Source organism: Carcharhinus amblyrhynchos, chromosome 8 (genome assembly GCF_965287045.1).
Source record: "Carcharhinus amblyrhynchos chromosome 8, sCarAmb.v2.hapA, whole genome shotgun sequence".
In the NCBI taxonomy this organism is placed as follows: Eukaryota; Metazoa; Chordata; class Chondrichthyes; order Carcharhiniformes; family Carcharhinidae; genus Carcharhinus; species Carcharhinus amblyrhynchos.
In genome coordinates this window covers 27,636,139-27,657,948 of record NC_137331.1, presented here as the reverse complement: position 1 = coordinate 27,657,948, position 21,810 = coordinate 27,636,139, and the positions used below count along the sequence as shown (strand labels likewise).

Below are 21,810 nucleotides of genomic sequence, written 5' to 3'. Positions count from 1 at the left end.
CTGGGGATTTATCCAGTCTGATTTGCCTCAACACAGCCAGCACCTCCTCCCCTGTGATCTGTAAAGGTTCCACGACCTCCCTACCTGTTTGCCCTATATCCGTAGGCTCCATGTCCGTTTCCTCAGTAAATACAGATGCAAAAAACCCATGTAGTATCTCCCCCATCTCTTTTGGTTCCAAACACAGTCTACCACTCTGGTCTTCAAGAGGACCAATTTTATCCTTCACTATCCTTTTGCTCCTTACATACCTATAGAAGCTCTTTGGATTTTCCTTCACTCTGTCTACCAAAGCAACCTCATGTCTTCTTTTAGCCCTCCTGATTTCCCGCTTAAGTAGCTTTTTGCACTTTTTATGCTCCTCGAGCATCTGATCTGTTCCTTGCTGCCTATACATTATATAACAATTCTTTCTTCGTCTTAATGAGTGTTACAATCTCCCTCGAGAACCAAGGTTCCTTATTTCTATTTACTTTGCCTTTAATTCTGATAGGAACATAAACTCTGCACTCAAAATTTCTCCTTTGAAGGCCTCCCACTTTCCATTTACATCCTTACCAGAGAACAGACTGTGCCAATCCACACTTCCCAGATCTCTTCTCATTTCATCAAATTTGGCCTTTTCTCAATTCAGAACTTCAACCCGAGGACCAGATCTATCCTTATCCATGATCAGGTTGAAACTAATGGCATTATGATCACTGGATCTAAAATGTTCCCTCACTCACATCCATCACCTGCCCTAACTCATTTCCCAATAGGAGATCCAATATCGCATCCTCTCTGGTTGGCACCTCTATATATTGATGTAGAAAATTTTCCTAAACACATTTTACAAACCCTACCCCGTCTAAACCTTTAACAATATGTGAGTCCCAATCTATATGTGGAAAATTAAAATCCCCTACAATCACAACTTTGTGTTTCTTGCAGTTGTCACTATCCCTCTGCTGACCTGCGCCTCCAATTCTCGCTGACTACTGGGTGGTCTATAATACAACCCCATTAACATGGACATACCGTTCCTGTTTCTCGGCTCCACTCATAGGCTCTCTGTAAACAAGCTCCCTAATCTATCCTGCCTGAGTACTGCTGTAACTTTTTCCCTGATCAACAATGCCACCGCCCCCCACCTTTTATCCCTCTGCCTCTATCATGCCTGAAACATTGGAACCCTGGAACATTGAGCTGCCAGTCCTGCCCCTCCTGTAGCCAAGTTTTACTAATAGCTATAATGTCATATTTCCACGTGTCAATCCACGCCTTCAGCTCATCTGTCTTCCCTACAATACTCCTGGCATTGAAGTAGACACAGCTCAAAAGATTATTTCCACCACACTCAACCCTTTCATTTGTGATGACTGCTTATTGCCAATTTTGTGGCATTGTTGTCTTCAATCAGCCTTATACTACAGCAACTGAAAGCTCTATCGACACATCAGTCACATCCAGTCCTAATTTGGGAAATATTTTGATCTCTATTCTGCACAAACTTTAACTCATTCAAAACTCTAAGGCCTAAGTCCTTCTCATGTGTCTTCCCACTATTAGATGGCAGTATCCTCAGCAGTTTAGGTCCTACACCATATTTGCAAGAACGTATATAGCCCGAGACTAAACCCTTCCATTTTTCTACTTCTCTTTTCACATTTAACAAGCAATGAGTTACGTCTTCTATTTAACTCTCATATTATTTTGGTATTTCTGTCTTTATTTATTTAATCTATTTTTTCCTCGAACTCTGCAAAACGCTAAGGGAAATTTTCTCTATTAATGGAAAGTTTGCCAGACCTAACAAAGTGACAATTTACAGTCAAATAGCGTTCCATTAAGTGAAACTGCATAAATGATTCATAATGAGCTCTTTGCTTGAAAAACAAATTTTAGTCTTTGCATTAATATACCAAGTAAGAGAAATATATCTGCTATCAACTGCACAATCTTCTAAGCTTTGGAGAATTCTATTAATAGGAAGTTAAATGAGCTCATTTCTAATTTGTGCCAAAGTGAGAATGCAATCAATGTGCTCAATACCACTGCATCAGCAATCTCTATTGATTTTGAACATTATCACATCAGCAGCACAAAACACTGACTTAATGCTATTCAGTAATCAGCTGATTACTGAATAGCATTAAGTCAGTGATTTCAGCTAAGCTGATTAAAATCATGGCATTCACAAAGTAATCCATAATGTTTGATAGGAAATTAATTAAATACTTCAAATGGGTGGGTATGGTCTGGACTTAGACTGGGAAAGATCACGTACTGGGTCTAAATGATGTATTGATTCACTACTGAATACTACTGGGTGACCAGCATGTTTACTTGTAAGAAGGATGAAATTACAAAAATTGAGGCTAGATGTGAACATCTGAAGCGTGCAGAGTCAGTGACAAGGGAGCACAGCTAATACTGGTTCAGAAGGGCTAATAATGATTCAGAGGAACATCAGTAAGCATTTAAACTCAATGAGCAGGTTCTGCCCATTCAACCAGATCATTGCTCATCAGTATCTCAACTCGATATTCCTCAATACACAGGATCAATTAAAGTCTACCAATCTGTGTTGAAAATAGCAATAACTTAAAACACTGAATTGTTTTGGGGGAAGTGTTCAAGATGTCCACTTTGTCAAAAGAGATTCTTGACGAGAGATTCAAGATTTCTACCACCTTTTGTGCAAAAATGCTTCCTAATTTTTCTCTCATTTTGCCTAGATCCAATTTTAATTTGGTGCCACCTTTAATTTGGTAGAAATAACTTCATTGATTGTAATTGTGTTAGCTAAAATCACTGGTTTAATGTTATCCAGTGTGTTCAAAATGTAGGAAAATAAGAAATAGGAGCAGGCCAAACAGCCTAGTCCTATGCTCTGCCATTCAACAAGGACACAGGCTGCTCTGACCTTGGCCTCATGTTCCTGTCTGCTCTCCATCCCCCTGAAAACTCCCCTAAAGTTTAAAAATCTATTTCAGTCTTGGATGTATTCAATGACTCAGTCTCCACAGCTCTCTGGGGTGAGGAGTTCATAACCAAAGGTGTAGTTTAAGGTGAGAGGGAAGAGATACGAAAGTGTCCAGAGGGGGGAATGTTTTCACACAAGAGGGTGGTGAGTGTCTGGAACAAGCTGCCAGAGATGGAAAAAAAGATAAAATAAAAAAAATAAGATAAAAAAAACTGCAGCAGGCGACGGTGCAGAGGGACCTCGGGGTCATTGTGCATGAGTCGCAAAAACCCAGCTTGCAGGTGCAGCAGGTGGTCAGGAAGGCGAATGGGATGCTGGCCTTCATAGCGAGGGGGATTGAATATAAAAGTAGGGAGGTCTTGTTGCAGCTGTATAGGGCATTGGTGAGGCCGCAACTGGAGTACTGTGTGCAGTTTTGGGCGCCGCACTTGCGCAAAGATATTTTGGCCTTGGAGGGAGTGCAGAGGAGGTTTACTAGGCTGATACCGGAGTTGAGGGGGTTGAGCTATGAGGAGAGGCTGAATAAACTGGGCTTGTACTCGTTAGAGTTTAGAAGAATGAGGGGAGATCTCGTTGAGACGTATAAGATAATGAATGGGATGGATAGGATAGAGGTGGGAAGACTCTTCCCGCTCAAAAAAGACAGTAGGACTAGGGGGCACAGCCTCAAGATAAAAGGGAGGCGGTTTAGAACGGAGTTGAGGAGGAACTTCTTCACTCAAAGGGTGGTGAATCTCTGGAATTCTCTGCCCGTTGAAGTGGTGGAGGCTGCCTCGCTAAATATTTTTAAGACGCGGGTTGATGGGTTTTTGATAGGAGAGGGGATTAAGGGTTATGAGGAGAGGGGATTAAGGGTTATGAGGAGAGGGGATTAAGGGTTATGGGGAGAGGGCGGGAAAGTGGAACTGAGCAGCGACAGATCAGCCATGATCTTATTGAATGGCGGGGCAGGCTCGAAGGGCTGGATGGCCTACTCCTGCTCCTATTTCTTATGTTCTTATAGTAGTAGAGGTGGGTACAATTGTATCTTTTAAAAAGCATTTAGATACATGAGTACGATGGGTATAGAGGGATATGGGCCAAATGCAGGCATTTGGGATTAGCTTGGGGGTTTTAAAAAAAAATTAAGGCTGGCGTGGACAAGTTGGGTCGAAGGGCCTGTTTCCATGCTGTAAACCTCTCTGACTCTATCTGAGAGAAGTTGATCCTTGCCTCAAATGGGTGACCCCTTATTCTAAAACTATGCCCGTAGTTCTAGATTCCTCCAAAGATGGAAACATCTGTTCAGCAACTACCCTCTACAAGAGACAGCAAGATTTCAGCAGGTGTGTTTTCATCTGGGTCAAGTAGGTTGAATGGATGGATTTTCACTTGCAACTTAAACATGCTCAGGGTCAGGAGTTAGTGAACCATGAAGAATGAGTGGTGGAGAGTAAAAGTTAACTGGAGGCAGAGAGAATGCACAACAAAACATTACAACTGACTGATGAGCTATTCAGTCAGTTATGCTGAAATTCACTGTGTTGGCATGTGACAGCAAGGGCATCTAAAGGAACAGGCAAATGCAAACATCACAGCTATGTGACCAGCTTTCTCTTTCTCCCAGTGTCTGTGGGTCCCTGTTGCTAAAATTGTTTTATTTACAGATCTTATAACACCATTAAAATGCAGGCACACAAAAAGTCTTCTGCTGAATCCACTCAAAAATGAAACTAGATCCCAGGTTTCATAGACTGAGTTAGAATCATAGAATCCCTACAGTGCAGGAGGTGGTCATTTGGCCCGTTGAGCCTGCACCAACAATTCCACCTTGGCCGTATTCCTATAATTCCACAAATTTACCCTACAAATCCCCCTGGCACTAAGGGGTAATTTAACATTGTTAATCAACCTAACCTGTACATCTTTGGACTATGGGAGAGAATTGGAGCACCCAAATGAAACCCACACAGACATGGGGAGAACATGCAAACTCCATAGATACTCACGGCTGGAATTGTCTCTGGCGCTGTGAGATAACAGTGCTAACCACTATGCCACCCTAAACCTTTTTAACTCACAAAATAGTTCCGTAGTAGTTTAACGATTCCGTGCTCCATTGAATTATCCAGATAACCCCAATTTATAATGCAATCTGATTTCAAGACAGGATTTAATACACTCCCCCCATCCTGCGGTGAGTTTGGAGGTGGGAAGGGGAGAACCATTTGACTGGGTAGAGACTCCACCTTCCCAACTTCAACAATTATCAAGCTCTAGGTGAGCAGGGAGGGGGTTTGTGGTCAGGCAACCCATGACCTCCAAGAGCATTACAAAAATCTTGTCATGCGCATGTTTAAAAAATGCAGAAGCCAAGTTTAAACCCAGACTGACGCTGCAATTTGCAAACTGCAGGGCTGGAACACACAGAATTCATGACAATTTTTATGCATGATGTGGAACTGCCGGCGTTGTACTGGGGTAAGCACAGTCAGAAGTCTCACAACACCAGGTTAAAGTCCAACAGGTTTATTTGATAGCACAAGCCACAAACTTTCAGACCGCTGCTTCTTTGTCAGGTGAGTGGGAGTTCTGTTCACAAACAGCACACATAAAGATTTATATGTCCTGTTTATGAACAGAACTCCCACTCACCTGAAGGAGCAGCACTCTGAAAGCTTGTGGTTTGTGCTCCCAAATAAACGTGTTGGACTTTAACTTGGTGTTGTGAAACTTCTTAGCGAATTTTCATGCAGCCAGACTTTGGTATATCAACTTCCCATCAAAACCAGACAGGCCTGGAACTGCCTGGCCTGCTGCTAAAGACCACGTTGTTTCACCTCCAGTGAACCTGCTTTGTTTAAAGAATGCTATGCAAACTTTGTGGCAGCCAGATCAGTAGGAGACCAGAGGCATACTGTGAGAAATATTGGACACAGGAAACAGGATCTTTGAGAAAAGTGTGAAGAGAGCCCTAGCACTCCGTCCTTTTTGCATTTTCTTCAATGTCGTCTCCCGAGAACATCTTCGACAGGCAGCTGAGCAGCATAACATCTCCAACTGCTTCTACCCAGCGGTGAGCATTATTGGACTGACCAGACCCAGCAAGATCACTCCGGTGAAATGGCCTAAAGACCAGAATCAGCCCTAGACGAGAGGGGAAGCTCAAATTGATGACTGCAGATCCTGAAACATCAGACAGACAACACTCAAAGACGAGAAACAGCTTGTCCAGCCTTATGGAATGGTACTACCAGTATTTTCAGACAAACAGTTCAAATATAGTGATAGGGTGTAGCGAATCCTCAGAAGTGTTGGAAGTAGATAGCTCATGTAGATTTGAGGATGTTTATTTAGAGATTTAAGATTGTTTCCAGGAGAGTCCTGTGAAGAGACTGAATATTATTTTTCCTTGACTAAATATTCAATTATGTTAGACCTTCACCTGAGTTTTGTCCCCTTTGTTTATCTCAGAGTGTAAGCACCTGAGTTAAAAGGGGTCATTGCAAACTGGTCAAGATTAGTCAGGGAACATTTACCCACCTTTTCACTTTACCACAAGTCACTTCTTGTCACTGCAAGAATTAAACAGCAGCAGGCGAGGAACCTGCCACAAAATTTCAACCACAAAGCACATCGTATTGGTTTACTTGTGGCCTACTGAGGGGTTCGCCTGTACCAGTGCTTAATCAAGGAACCTCTTTCCTGTTATCCCTAAACCACCATTACTCACCATTTTTCAGGGTTCCATCACAATATCTGGTGAAGGCCAAGTATAATACCAGCAACAGCCATTGCTCCTTGTGCTGCTGCCAGTAGTGGAAAGTTTTCAGCCTCTGGTTGATTGGCAGCTTTCGGTTTTTGGCAGCTTTCGGAGGTGAGACATCTGCCTTGCACCAGACTTAATCCAACTGAAACCCGATGTTGTATAAGTACCAGTGTGCATCCCAAAAATGATTTGACACGTGGTTCCCAACACAAAACATCAGTGTTGTGTTCAAAACTGATGTAGTGTGAGATATTCAAGGGACAGGGGTAAGCATTCCGCCTTTCCAAATCACACACTAATTATGTCCGGCATTGAGAACTGGAAACAGAAAATGGTGGAAATATTTAGCAGGTCTGGTAGCACCCGTGAGGGAGAAAGAGATTTAATGTTTCAAGTCAATGATCGTTTATCAGCCCTTTCATCGACTTGAAGCATCAATGTTGATTTTCTCTCCACAGATGCTGCCAAACCCATTGAATACTTCACAGAATTTTCTGCTTCAGATTTCTACAACCTGCACTAGTTTGCTCCTGTATTTTTAGCATTACATGCTCACCTGATGATCACATTCAAAACTGAGCATGATGTGTTTACGAAGAATGACGGTGCCAAAGAAATTAAGGATCTGGGGTTAGGGCAGAAGATCGGAGTTGATGTAAAAGTTCGGCCAGGATCTTATTGAATAGCACAACAGCTAGTATTTATGTAGTACCTGGAATGTGATAAACATCCTGAGATGCTTCAAGGGGTAATATAAAGCATAATCAGACATTGAGCCACTTTATAAGACCAAAGTTTGATTAGAAAGGTAGGGCTTAAGCAAAATCTTAAAAGGAGCAAAGCATGGTAGAGGCACAGAGAGTTTAGGAAGAATTTCCAGAGTTTAGGGTCCAGCCATGTGAAGTCATGGCCACGAATGGAGGAGTGATTAAAGTGCTCAAGAGCAGTGATTGGCAACCTTGGCTGGTGAGCGGCCCGCTCGAGTGGCCCTCCTTGAACTCGTTGGACCACAAGATTGTGAATGGGCTTGTTCACTAACTATGACCCTATGAAATACATTGAATCCATTTAATAAATGCCAAATATTTCATAATGAGCTGTAGAAAATGTTTAACCGTTCATTTATTAATAGAACTATGAACTTCAAGTGGTAAAAACAAATAAATATTTACGCATCAATTAGATGCAAAGGGAGCACACAGCTTTCAAAGTCATTGTTGTGTGCAATCAGTATGCAACTCACAACTTGTTTTATTTCAGTATCACTTTAGTTCTACCAGCAGGCAAAAAAAATGATGCAGATGGGAACCAGTGGAATGTGGCAACCCTGCACATGAGCAACAGTCAACAAAATGTCTCGTGAACTGCACTTAGACCCCAGATGGGCCAGTGGTCCTGGGCTGCAGGTTACCCACCACTGCTCAAGAGGTTAGAATCACAGGGGTGCAGCAGGAGCTGGTTACTACGATAGAGAGGAGGGAGACCATGGAGGGGTTTGAAAACAAGGGTGAGAATCTTAAATCAGACACCGAGGCAGCACTTAACTTATAGCCAACAAAGGTCAGTGAACACAGAGGTAATGATGAATGACACTAGGACATAGGCAGCAGAGCATTTTGAATGACCTCATGTTTACGGAGGGTGAAATATGGGAGACCAACTAGAAGTGCATTAGAATCATCCAACTTCAGAGGCAACAAAGGCATAGATGAAGGTTTCAGCAGGAGGACACCAGAAATAAATGATCTACCACATGACTTACTTCAACTCTCATTTTTTATTTTATGAGGAACTGTGACTATTGGTGAATGGGCTGAACCTCTCCTCTCTAGAAAAGAGAAGACTAAGATCCAAATAGAAGTCATTAAAATTATGAAGTAGTTTGATTGGGTATTTGTAGAAAAGACTTTTTGGGGCTCCAAAACTAAATAGCCGTTAATGAGATTATCACTAATCAAAGAATTCAAGAAAAACGTCTTTATCCAGAGCATGGTTACAATATGGAATTTGCTGGCACTTGGGAAGAGCTGAAACAAACGACTTTGATGTTTAAAGGGCAAGTTACATAAATACATGTGGGGAAAAGGAACGGAAAGATAGAGTTTGATGTTGTAAAATTGGAGGAAACCAGTGTTGAGCATAAACATCGGCACACACCAGTTGCCCAAAGAGCATTTACAGCACAGATACAAGTCGCACAATTATATCTATGTGACAGTGAGGCTTGTGCTTTGCAAAGCTGCAAGTGCACTGTGTTACATTAATGATCTCTGCTGTACCAACAGAAAAAACTTACAACGGAGACAGCAGGAAATGCCAGTCTTATCCCACGGATGCGCATGCTATATCCAAGGTTGTATAGCAAGTGCTAAACATTAGTCTACCTTATCAGCAAACATTTTAAAATGGCAATCTCTAACTTGTGCTGATCTGAAAATTCTTTTGGGTTTATGTAAAGCCAATAGCTAATGTTGAAAAAATTTGTAATCAAAATTGCTACCTTATTACTGAAGCTGTTGGAGGTTAAATTAACCAATCTGCAGTTTTGCATCAGTGCTGACTCAGAGTGGATTCAGGAGCTGCACTTCTCAACTGTGCAATGCTAAATATGGTATTGACTTACAACTTGGGCGGCACAGTGGTTAGCACTGCTACCTCACAGCGCTAGGGGCCCAGGTTCAATTTCGGCCTTGGGTCACAGAGTGTGTAGATTTCCTCAGGGTGCCCCATTTTCCTCCCACAATCCAAAAACATGTGGGTTAGATCGACTGGCCATGCCAAATTGCCCCTTAGTGTCAGGAGGATTATTAGGGCAAATGGGTGGGGTTAAAGGGATAGAGCCTAGGTAGGATTGTTGTTGGTGCAGGTTTGTTGGGGCAAATGGCCTCCTTCTGCACTGCAGAGATTCTATGAATGCCACAAAGGGTCAATGGTTCTGAAATTATATTATTTCTGGTCAGTACCATGTTACATAGTTTACATGCAGTTCTGACAGGTGCCCATCAACTAAAATGTTAACTCTTGTTTCTCTCTCCACAGATATAGCTTGATATGCTGAGTCTTTCCAGCATTCTTTGTTCTTGTTTTAGGGCAAGATTAGAGTTGGATGCAAATCAAATTTTGAGCTCACAATACAGCCACCTGCTTTATCTGTATAAACCTTAAAGTGGGCATGACGAGATGACAATCTAATTCTGCGCATACACGCTTCATTGATCCGATAAGTGCTGGCAACAGTATAATCCAGCAGATGGCAGGCTTGTATACCTGTAAGGGGCATTAGTAAAGCAAGTGGGTTTTTACAACAATCTGGTATTTTTGTGGTCAACTGTTCCAAAATTTTAACCCACTTTAATTAATTGAATTTTATTTCTCCAACTGCATGAGAGGATTTAAACTCTTGATCTCCAGATCATTAACCCATGCCTCTGGATTACAAATCCTGTGACACGGCATATGCCTTATACCCTAAGTGGCAATGGTTTAATGTTGTGTAGTACTCCCTTATTTTGTAGGTCCAGGATATCTTTTATTTTTAACATGAATGCAAGTACGTGAGGACAGTTTTGTTCTGTACATCCCTAGCCATTAGGGATTGGGTTAAGATCCAAGGATAAAACCTTAAAAGAATGCAGTAAAGGCTACTTGTATTGCACACGACTCTTACAGTCAACAGGGGAGGTATATTTCATCAACCGGGGTAAAACAGCAAGTATCTAATTTAGTTTCTATTGTATCATCATATCAAGTTTATCCTACCCTTCTCACAGAGAAAGCGGGTGCAGAAAGTGCTGATTCCGCACACGCACAGTGTGCAGAAGACTACACAATTGATGGGAAATGATTGACTTCTTGTCCGTAATTGGTGTTTTGGTCATCTTGGCTTTATGGCTTCTGAAGTATACAAACTATTGTGCAGCTCTCTCCTCCCTTCCCCACCCAAATTTCCAATGCCAGGTCACCATGTGCCTGTCAACAAGGGAGACCCCACTGCCAATGGGGCCATATGCAAATCCAGTAGTGTTTGCTAGACATCTTTTGGGGACGTACAAGATTTCCACCCAAGTGCTGTTAAACCTCTGATCCAGCATTAAAACCCAGTGGGCTCAGATGCCTTTAAATGGCTCATTAATGAAGCTAATAGTTAATCCGCTGCCAGTGGACAAGATTCCAGATTTGGGCCCTTCCCACCCTTTACCAAACTAGGGCAAGTTTTCCCAATGCTGGGAATCAGAAGTGGTTCTCTTGGCTACCCCTACCGTTGTGAACACCTCAACGGCCTCCACTAAATTCAGCCCTATATTTCAAAGTAATTGCTAGTCTCAAAAGAACTTCCAAACACTTTTGGTTATGAAAAGTTCCACACGCATGCAAGTCCTTCCTTTTCCTTTATATTGTTAAAACTCTTGTAGCTATAGTATCAATTGTTATGTTTTGGTCATCTCTGCTTTATGGCCTCTGAAGTATAGAAACTATTGTGCAGGTGGTACAATATGCTGCAGAGAATACATTTCCATGCAAAAATGCAAAGGCACAGGAAAAACTGCAGCAGGCGACGGTGCAGAGGGACCTCGGGGTCCTTGTGCATGAGTCGCAAAAACCCAGCTTGCAGGTGCAGCAGGTGGTCAGGAAGGCGAATGGGATGCTGGCCTTCATAGCGAAGGGGATTGAATATAAAAGTAGGGAGGTTTTGCTGCAGCTGTATAGGGCATTGGTGAGGCCACAGCTGGAGTAGTGTGTGCAGTTTTGGGCGCCGCACCTGCGCAAAGATATTTTGGCCTTGGAGGGAGTGCAGAGGAGGTTTACTAGGCTGATACCGGAGTTGAGGGGGTTGAACTATGAGGAGAGGCTGAATAAACTAGGCTTGTACTCGTTGGAGTTTAGAAGAATGAGGGGAGATCTCATTGAGACGTATAAGATGATGAATGGGATGGATAGGATAGAGGTGGAGAGACTCTTCCCGCTCAAAGAAGACAGTAGGACTAGGGGGCACAGCCTCAAGATAAAGGGGGGGCGTTTTAGAACGGAGTTGAGGAGGAACTTCTTCACTCAAAGGGTGGTGAATCTCTGGAATTCTCTACCCGTTGAAGTGGTGGAGGCTGCCTCGCTAAATATTTTCCAGAAGCGGGTTGATGGGTTTTTGATAAGAGAGGGGATTAAGGGTTACGGGGAGAGGGCCGGAAAGTGGAACTGAGCCACAACAGATCAGCCATGATCTTATTGAATGGCGGGGCAGGCTCGAAGGGCCAGATGGCCTACTCCTGCTCCTATTTCTTATGTTCTTATAAAACAACAGGAATTGTTTTGGACCAAGTAGTTGACAAAGGAACACAGGAAAGCTAAACAGTTCAAACAGAACAAAATGCCACCCTGGTCCTGGACACCTACAACCACTATAGAATGGGTGGTGCACATTTCATCTTTCTGTACTAGTGTCTGAAATTGCTCTTCCCAAAGACCAAAGGGATCTCCGAATCTAGAGTTCAGCCTTTTTCCTGTTCTCCTCTGTTGCACTCCCAGCATTATAGTAGAAGGAAAGCTGAAGCACCAAAGAATTGAAGCACCAAAGAATTGGAGCACAATTTTGTTAGCTCAGGAATTCCTTTTCATCTCCTAGCAGCCAATAACAGTATGCCCTTGGGCAAAGCTTAAAACAAATCCTTTGATTTAGAATTGGCACAAATCCAGTGCAAGGGGTAAAAGAGAGAGAAAAGAGAAAAACAAAATGAAATTTAATTACCATACATTGTTAAGAGGTTATTGGTTTCATTGATTAAAAGATCAAACTATTCACTATACATTTTGGAACACCAGTCCTTTTTATAAATATTACCGGTCAGTCTCCCATGATAGTGTACGTGCTAAAATTAGAGAATGTGGCATCTTATTCTCCTTCCCTTATCCATTTCTGTTGTCTTCTTTGTCTTTTATCATTTCTTTCTTCATGGACAGGCAAAAAGCAGTGATGGGAAAAGTAGTCATGTTTTCCAATGCGTGTTGCAGGAGAAATACAGCCTGCAGCTGTGTGTCGACACCTTACTATGCACAATTTGTCCACCCTGTTTCCACCCGACTCTCCCATCTCTTGAACTGTGTACACCCTTCATTTCCACTACATTCTACTATTACTTGCTTCCTCATTAAACCTCCCCTCAATACTAACTGTTGCTGCAAGAGGCCTCCTCATCCCCTGGCCCCAACTATCTGATTCTCAACAGGCTTGTTTTACTCTGAAAATCCAACTTGCTTGATGTAGGAAAAAAACTAAATTTGGACAAGGAAAGGAACTTTGTCTACCCCTTCTGCGTCTCATAGGTTTTCTACACAATGGAAACAGGTGGCATAGGTGGGGTTAGATTAAAAATCCAATTTGTGATTCAATTTGAAAACATTATCAGACATTCGGAGGGAAGACATTCGGAGGGAAGACATTCGGAGGGAAGACATTCGGAGGGAAGACATTCGGAGGGAAGACACTCTCTCTGTTCAATATGCTTTCTGAAGCTTAAAGAAAACAGAACAAAAATTGCAAAGAATATCTAATCAATACTGAATTAAACAGTACCACTCTGCACAATAACATACGAGTTTCTTATAACTTAAAATTTCAAAGGAAATGAGATTTCACCTACCCTGACACTCTGCCAGCAAACTCAATTATATCCTCTTTGGTACGAGGCCCTCTGTAATTATACGCAAGGTCTCCCTTTAACCTAAGTTAAAAGAAAAAATCTTGAACAACTTAAATATTGCAGTTCATCACTCATCTGTAGGACAAAATAATGGTTTAAACATGGTTAGTGAACTTCATATATGAGAGTTCATTATTATTTTTGAACAGATATAGCCATCTGATCTGTATTACTGTTAAGATGCATGATAAATTACAACATAAATTTTCTCCATTTTCAACTTTAATAATGCAATCAGAGTACTGTATTCACTTTGAATGTGAAAAGCAACCTAGTTATTTGTTGATAAAGCACACTGTTGTCACTAGGGTTTGCGAGACTCTGCTGCTGCTTCCCCCAGATTATAATAGTGACTATGGGCAGAATTTAGTTCCCATGACAGAGACCACCTGAAAGAGTGGTCCCCCGCCAACCCCCCCCCCCCACTCTCCCCCCCCCCCCCCACTCTCCCCCCCCACCCACCCCATTCCCCACCCCCCAACACGCCCCACCCCATTCCCCCCCACTTCCCCCCCCTCCCCCCCCCCACCCCACTCCCCCCCCTTCCCCCCCCAACCCCCCCCCCCACTCTCCCCCCCCTCCCCCCCCCCACCCCACTCCCCCCCCCACCCCACTCCCCCCCCTTCCCCCCCCAACCCCCCCCCCCACTCTCCCCCCCCACCCACCCCATTCCCCACCCCCCAACCCCCCCCACCCCATTCCCCCCCACTTCCCCCCCCTCCCCCCCATTCCCCCCCACTTCCCCCCCCATTCCCCCCACCCCACTCCCCCCCCTTCCCCCCCCCCATTTCCCCCCCTCCCCCCCCCCACCCCACTCCCCCCCCTTCCCCCCCCAACCCCCCCCCCCACTCTCCCCCCCCTCCCCCCCCCCACCCCACTCCCCCCCCTTCCCCCCCCAACCCCCCCCCCACTCTCCCCCCCCACCCACCCCATTCCCCACCCCCCAACCCCCCCCACCCCATTCCCCCCCACTTCCCCCCCCTCCCCCCCATTCCCCCCCACTTCCCCCCCCATTCCCCCCACCCCACTCCCCCCCCTTCCCCCCCCATTTCCCCCCCCCATTCCCCCCACCCCACTCCCCCCCCTTCCCCCCCCCCATTTCCCCCCCCCATTCCCCCCCCTCCCCACTCCCCCCCTTCCCCCCCCCCATTTCCCCCCCCCTTCCCCCCCCACCCCACTCCCCCCCCTTCCCCCCCCACCCCACTCCCCCCCCTTCCCCCCCCCACCCCACTCCCCCCCCTTCCCCCCCCCTTCCCCCCCCACCCCACTCCCCCCCCTTCCCCCCCCATTTCCCCCCCCCTTCCCCCCCCACCCCACTCCCCCCCCTTCCCCCCCCATTTCCCCCCCCCTTCCCCCCCCACCCCACTCCCCCCCCTTCCCCCCCCCTTCCCCCCCCACCCCACTCCCCCCCCCTTCCCCCCCCACCCCACTCCCCCCCCACCCCACTCCCCCCCCCTTCCCCCCCCACCCCACTCCCCCCCCCACCCCACTCCCCCCCCCTTCCCCCCCCCACCCCACTCCCCCCCCCACCCCACTCCCCCCCCCTTCCCCCCCCCACCCCACTCCCCCCCCCTTCCCCCCCCCACCCCACTCCCACCCCCTTCCCCCCCCCACCCCACTCCCACCCCCTTCCCCCCACCCCACTCCCCCCCCTTCCCCCCACCCCCTTCCCCCCCCACCCCACTCCCCCCCCCCTTCCCCCCCCTCCCACTCCCCCCCCCCTTCCCCCCCCACCCCACTGCCCCCCCTTCCCCCCCCCCACCCCACTCCCCCCCCTTCCCCCCCCACCCCACCCCACTCCCCCCCCTTCCCCCCCCACCCCACCCCACTCCCCCCCCTTCCCCACCCCACCCCACTCCCCCCCCTTCCCCCCCCACCCCACTGCCCCCCCTTCCCCCCCCCACCCCACCCCACTGCCCCCCCTTCCCCCCCCCACCCCACCCCACTGCCCCCCCTTCCCCCCCCCACCCCACCCCACTCCCCCCCCTTCCCCCCCCACCCCACTGCCCCCCCTTCCCCCCCCCACCCCACCCCACTCCCCCCCCCACCCCATTCCCCCCCCCTCCCCCCCACCCCACTCCCCCCCCACTCCCCCCCCCCACTCCCCACCCCCCCCCCACTCCCCACCCCCCCCCACTCCCCCACCCCACTCCCCACCCCACTCCACTCCCCACCCCCCAAATACTACTCCAAATCCTGTTCCCTAAGTACTAGCTCCATCGTTCACCCTGGCAAAGGCTAAGACTAAACCAGTCTGCAAACAATCTTGGTGTCATATATAACCCCAAGCTGAGCTTCTGACCACAAACTCTTGCCACCATTAAGATATCCTAAAGGCTTCCTATTTTCACCTCCATGATAATCTTCTAACTTCACCCTTGTTTCAGTTCATCTGCTGCTGAAAGCCTCATTCATGTCCTTGTTACCTCAAGACTTACTGAATGCACCTCTAGCTGGTCTCCCAAGTTCTACCCTTCGTAAACCTGAGTTCATCAAATACACACACTTGTGTGTTTTAATTTGCACCAAATCCCCATTCATTTATTATCTTATGCACGCTGACTTACAGTGGTTCCTGCTCAAGCAATGACTTGATTTTAAGATTCTCATCTTTGCATTCAAATACCTCCACAGCTTTGCAACTCTGCATTGTTAATCTCCTGTACCGATACAGCTCCCCAAAATATCTGTAATCATCTAATTCTGGACACTTCAGCATCTTCAATTTTAATCCCCCGACCATTAGTTGACATGCTTTCAGCTGTCTCTGTCCTAGACTCCAGAATTCCGTCCTTATATCTCCCTACTTTTCTCCCTTAAAAGCCTTCTTAAAATATATCTCTTTGACCAAACTTTAAGTCATCTAACCTAATGGACGCAATCTTCAGTGCTTGCCCTTGCAGAAAGGGCATTTAATAGGCGAGATAGTGGCATGCCTGATCCCCACTGGCTTCTCAAGTCTGTCAAAATTAAATTCCAATATCAGCCTTCCTGCTCTTCTACCAACTGAGGCCCTTCAGTAATTAATGTGTGTCAGGGAGTCCTCAAACTGTGGTTCACGCCAGAAACAGGGGGTTCGGGGTGGGGGGAAACAGTACTCTATATTCAAATAGATTTTCGCATAATAAAACTCTTAACTTTTCCCAATTGTTTTTGTGATGATGGCTTTACGTCATACATTCTGGCTAGTCACTCATCAACCAATGGAAACAAATTTTCTCTATTAAGCGTAGCTAAACTTGACACTTGGGCTAGGTCGGCTCTTAACTTGTGTTTCAATGAAAAAAAAACTCCAGTTTTTCTACGCTCCCCTCTTGACTAAAATGGCTGATATCCTCTTAGGTGAATGTTTGCTGTACCATCTCCGTACCTTTGATGTTCCTCTTGAAGAAAGATGAAGCAATCTTTCAATTGAAATTCTGCTAGAATTGGTAGTGGATAGATATGCCATATATATCACATCTATTCGCTGCCAATTCAGATACACTGCATTGGTTTTGTGTGCGCATACAGGATCTTTTGGCAGGTAAATAAAAACAATTCCACACAATAACTGTTTAAGATCCACAAGGAGCAAGTTTTAAAATGAAGTATTAAATCCAAAGTTGCATCATACAGTGGTTACCGTATTATCATTAATATAAGCAATCTGAACGACTGAAATTTGTATGGTTCATGGAAATATCTAGAGAGAAGGAACAATATTCAAATTTCTTGTTCATAAACTTATTATTAGATTGTTAAATTTGTCTACAGAAGAATTCCTAAACTTTTAGAGAATTTAATTATATACAAAATCTATTCTTAGAAACGAGTGCTTGTAATTGCGAATGGATCTTTTCTCCCCTTCTTGTGAGACTAACTAACTATCTTTAAGTAAGAAGCTGAAGGGGGGCACAGATTTGGAAAGCACTGATGGTGATGCCACTGAAGATCCCTGAAGAGGCAGACAGACACCTTCTTGTTGGGGAATGAATACAGAAACCGACCAGTGTCCCAACCAATCTGAGATTATGTTTATCTTCCAAATGAACACTAATCTTGATGTTACATGATTGCCCTATCCATTCTTCCCAACTAATATTAAACCACTTATTAAATGTTGGCACCTCCTTTGCTTCAATCGCAGACTTTTCAAAATTAATATTCCGTATGCATTTTCGCAACGGAAAGAGAAGTATCAACATGAAATCAAAAGGAACAAGCTTGGTGAATGCAGTACAAGTAAAAAATAATGGAATACAAAACCTGCAAACCTCCAACACCTGATAGTTTCCAACTCAGGATATCGAAAGAGATTGGTGAGGAAACTGTAGGTGCTCACATCAAAATTTCAGAAAAAGCAGTCTAAGTTCAGGAAATGTGATTATTGATTGAAAAATTACAAATATCACCCCATTGTTCGCAACAAAAGGGAGGGAGGGAGAAACATCAGTTTTGGAAATTATGAGCACTTAGAGGTGTGGGAGTAGAAAATGGCTCAGGTGTCCAGGTACACAAAATAAATACAAGCTGTTACACAGACTCTAAAAGCAACCACAACGGCCAATGGAATTTTGGCTTTTGTCTCAAGAGAATATAAAAAGTGCAGAAATTACATTGCATTGTCCTCAGCCTGTCCCACCAACCACTGCTGTAGTGTTCCTCATTTGTTTCCCTGTTCATCTTTTGAGGTGAAGATAACCATATTGATTATCCGGGGTATTTGGTAGGGTTCCAGTGGGTAGGTAAGCGATTGCTAAAGCCAATGTGTGTCTGGAAGCTTCTGCTACAAATGGGACAGTGTACTGAAAACAATTGAGTTTTGAACAAGTTGCAGGCTCAAGATTTTCTTCCTTTCTATTTTGTAGCCTTTCAACAAGAATGCATTCAACTTAAAAGTAGACAACAGAGATCAGTTTTAGAAAATGGCCAAACTTTATCTTCCAAGATTCTATGGAAATGTACCTGAAAACACCCCTGAAGCTAATAATAAATGCAGAGGCAATTAAGCCACACAATGAAATGTGCCCAAGATTTAAAAGATTTTGTCTGACCATCAGATTGCTATGAACTGCTGTAGAACTGTAAATAATATAGGCTAGTGAGCTATATAGTGCCACTGTGTTGGAATGTGCCCCACATTCCATGGAAATACAAATCCCAAAAACAGTTTCATTAAAAACAGATGATGTAATAACCAGGATCTTCCTCGTTGAAACACACTTCCATAGGTTAATGGACTATTTGTGAACTCAGGATACAAGTTTGTTGCACTATGCAAGGTGGCACAAATTTGGGTAAGGACTTGTACTAAACATTGTTACACGTGATTGTTGGTAGTTTTACAAAACATGCGTTTAGTAGCAACAGGAATAGTAGAATTACACAATATGGAGCTTCTCAGTGATATAGTCTAAGGGAACTGGATGAACCAAAACTGCACAAGCAAGTTACAGAAACAGCCATAACAGAAGCAGCAACTTTTCAGAAGGATCCATTTAAAAGACGTTAAAACAGTGTTAAGTGCAATTTGGAAGAGGAACAGTGTTCGAGTATTGTTTCTGATTTAACTTAAAAAGGAGCTGGGTATGTTTGTAAGTTTATTGCTGTTAGAATAAAACAGATATAGGTCCATTTTCTCCACCCAGATGGTTTCAGGCTGAATCTTACAGTTAGGAGTGAAAGAGGGAGGTGCAGGTTTGCTCCACCTTTGATACATATTTTTAAAAATTTATTTGTACTAGATGCAGCAATCCTGGGTCCTCTCCTCTCAGGACTCAAAGTCCATATCAAATGTCCTAAGAGAAGCGTGTCTTTGCAGCATTTTGATTGTCCTGAGAGCACTGCCCAAACTCAAGCTCTCTCGAGAAGGTAGAAGCAAATGGAGTGTGTGGTGGAGCAGTAGAGGCTGGATAGGGGGCCAATGATAGGCGGAGACTAGGGAGATTGACATGACAAACACTATGGACAAAAAGACTAAAGGAATGTAAATGTGTAAATGGTGATGATCACAGCTAAGAGGGGTGCTAATAGTGGCCCATTAAGAAATCAGTATGTTAATGACAAAACAAGAGTAAGCAGTGTGACAAAGGACAATATGAAACAAGTAACAGATTGCCCTGGTGGGGTGGGGTAAGGATGGTGCTGAAGGAATAAAGATGGAAAGCGGGGTAATTAAAAGGGATCCCCCTTTAAAAAAATGAATCAATGCCATTAAAAAGAAATGGATTAAAGATGGAGAAGAGAGCTTGCAGTCTGAAATTGTTGAAGTTAAGTCCAGAAGGGTATAAGGTGCTTAATCAGACGATGAGGAGCTGTTCCTCAAGTTTGCGTTGGGCTTCACTGGAATATTACAGCAGGCCAAGGACGGCGTGAGAAATGAGAGCAGGATGGTATGTTGAAGTAGCAAGTGACAGGAAGGTCTGGGTCTTGCCTGCCTAAGGACAGTCCGATGGAGTTGTGGTCACCCAGTCTCTGTTTACTTTCTCCACTGTAGATTGGGAGCAGCAAATGCAATAGACTACATTGAACGAGGTGCATGTGAAGCAGTGCTTCATCTGAAAAATGTGTTTAGGCCCTTGGAGGTGAGCAGGGAGGAGATAAAGGGCCAGGTGTTACACCTTCTGTGATTGCATCGGAACAGGGTCAGGATTTGGGGGTGATTTACTTTCCATTTGTCCATGACATCTTTGTTAATTTCTTCCTAGTCTCCACCTTTTGCTGGCTCTCAATCCAGCCCCAAATGCTCCATACACCGCCCCCTCCCCACAACAATATGAATCTCATCTTATTTCCAGTTTCCTTTAACTCTGAGGAAAAGTCATTCAGACTTGAAATGTTAGCAATCCTCCCTCTCCACAGATGCTGTCAGACCTGCTGAGAATTTCCAGCATTTTTAGTTTTTGTTTTCTCTCCAGAGATTTGCTTTGGTGAGCGTGTTTCTGGCATTTTGGAGACATGACCAGCCCAATTCAGTTGTGACTATCTCAATATGGTATGGATGCTTGGCACGTTAGCTCAGGTAATCACCTCAGTGTCAGGTATTTGCTGACCATCTGATCTTTAGAATCTGCTAAAAGGCAGCTCAAGTGAATGTGGTTGAACTTCATTGCATAATGCTGGCACATGGTCCACATTTTGCTTGTGTAAAGCAGAGTGGGTAGAACCACTGCTTTATATACTTCCAGTTTGTTAGGCAGACTTATCCTATTTCCACAGACTGATATTTAAAGCCTGCTCTTGCTTTGGCAATTCTTACATGCATCTTGTCATCAATATACATAGCTTGAATGCAATACTAATCACGGAGAGTGCAAAAAGCTTGATGGCTGAATTCCCACTGTGATGATAGTAGTACAAGTGAGGTAAACATAAAACTCAGCTTTATTGTACAGATAGTCAGTGTGTCTAGAAGGAATGCTACTCAGATACTGGGAGAGAAGAACGTTGACAGAGAAATATAGAGAGAATGTAAAGCTGGTGTGCCAATGTCAATTAGAGGGAAGCAACATGAAGGAATAGTCATTTGCCTGTGCCTTTTTAAATCTACCAGTCCATGATACAATTAGCTATTGGTAGTGTTAGGATACTGGACCAGAATCCCAAGTTACATTCGGGCACCAGACTAGACCCCAACAATTTTGCTCTTCTGGCATAAAACGTAAGGATGGGATGTTTCATTTCAGGAGTAATTCCACTGACAAATTAAGGATCTTTTATAGCAAAATAAACTTTATTTAATTACACAGTTTAAATATAACAAATGAAGCAATTTTTAACAGTCGTGTAATGTTTGAATGAAATAACTTTAATTTCTAACTTATCATTGTTTCAATTCCAAATAAGCAACATTTCCTCTTACAGATTTAAATGTCACTTTCAACCAAAAACATAATTACTGTAATGAGATTGTCTTGAAGCTTTCAGAGACTCAGCTGAAAGTCTCATTTTAGCCTTGTAAGTCATTAAGTAGAGTTAATGATTTTTTGTTTACTTAAGTTCCCCTAGGATTTCTGATTAGAGTGATTAACAAGGTCATGCAATGATATGGTTTATTTACAGGGCTGGGTAGGTAGCAAAAAGCTGAGAACTGTTTGAAGAAAGAGGCTCCTGCTGTTCTGAAACTCACTTTCTCTCTGAAAGCTTCAAGACAATCTACACTCATTACAGTAGGTATATTTCTGGTTGAAAGTGGCATTTAAATCTGTAAGAGAAAATGTTGCTTATCTGGAATTAAAACAATGATAAGTTAGAAATTAAAGTTGTTTCATTTTAAAATATTGCACAACTGTTAAAAGTTGCTTCATTTGTTGTATTCAAACTGTGCAATTAAATAAAGTTTATTTTGCTATAAAAGATCCCTAGTTTGTCAGTAGAATTACTCCTGGAGTGAAACATCCTATCCTTACATTTACGCCAGA

At 44.2% G+C, this 21,810-nt stretch overlaps 1 protein-coding gene across 1 annotated transcript in view; it reads right to left on the bottom strand.

The window, feature by feature from the left end:
• tmx3b (thioredoxin related transmembrane protein 3b) overlaps positions 1-21,810 on the bottom strand; it is a 139,332-nt gene that overhangs the window by 71,574 nt on the left and 45,948 nt on the right. Inside the window, exon 6 of the mRNA XM_080193786.1 lies at positions 13,349-13,429. Within this exon, the coding sequence (XP_080049912.1) occupies positions 13,349-13,429 (81 nt within the window). The remainder of the gene's footprint in view (positions 1-13,348; positions 13,430-21,810) is intronic.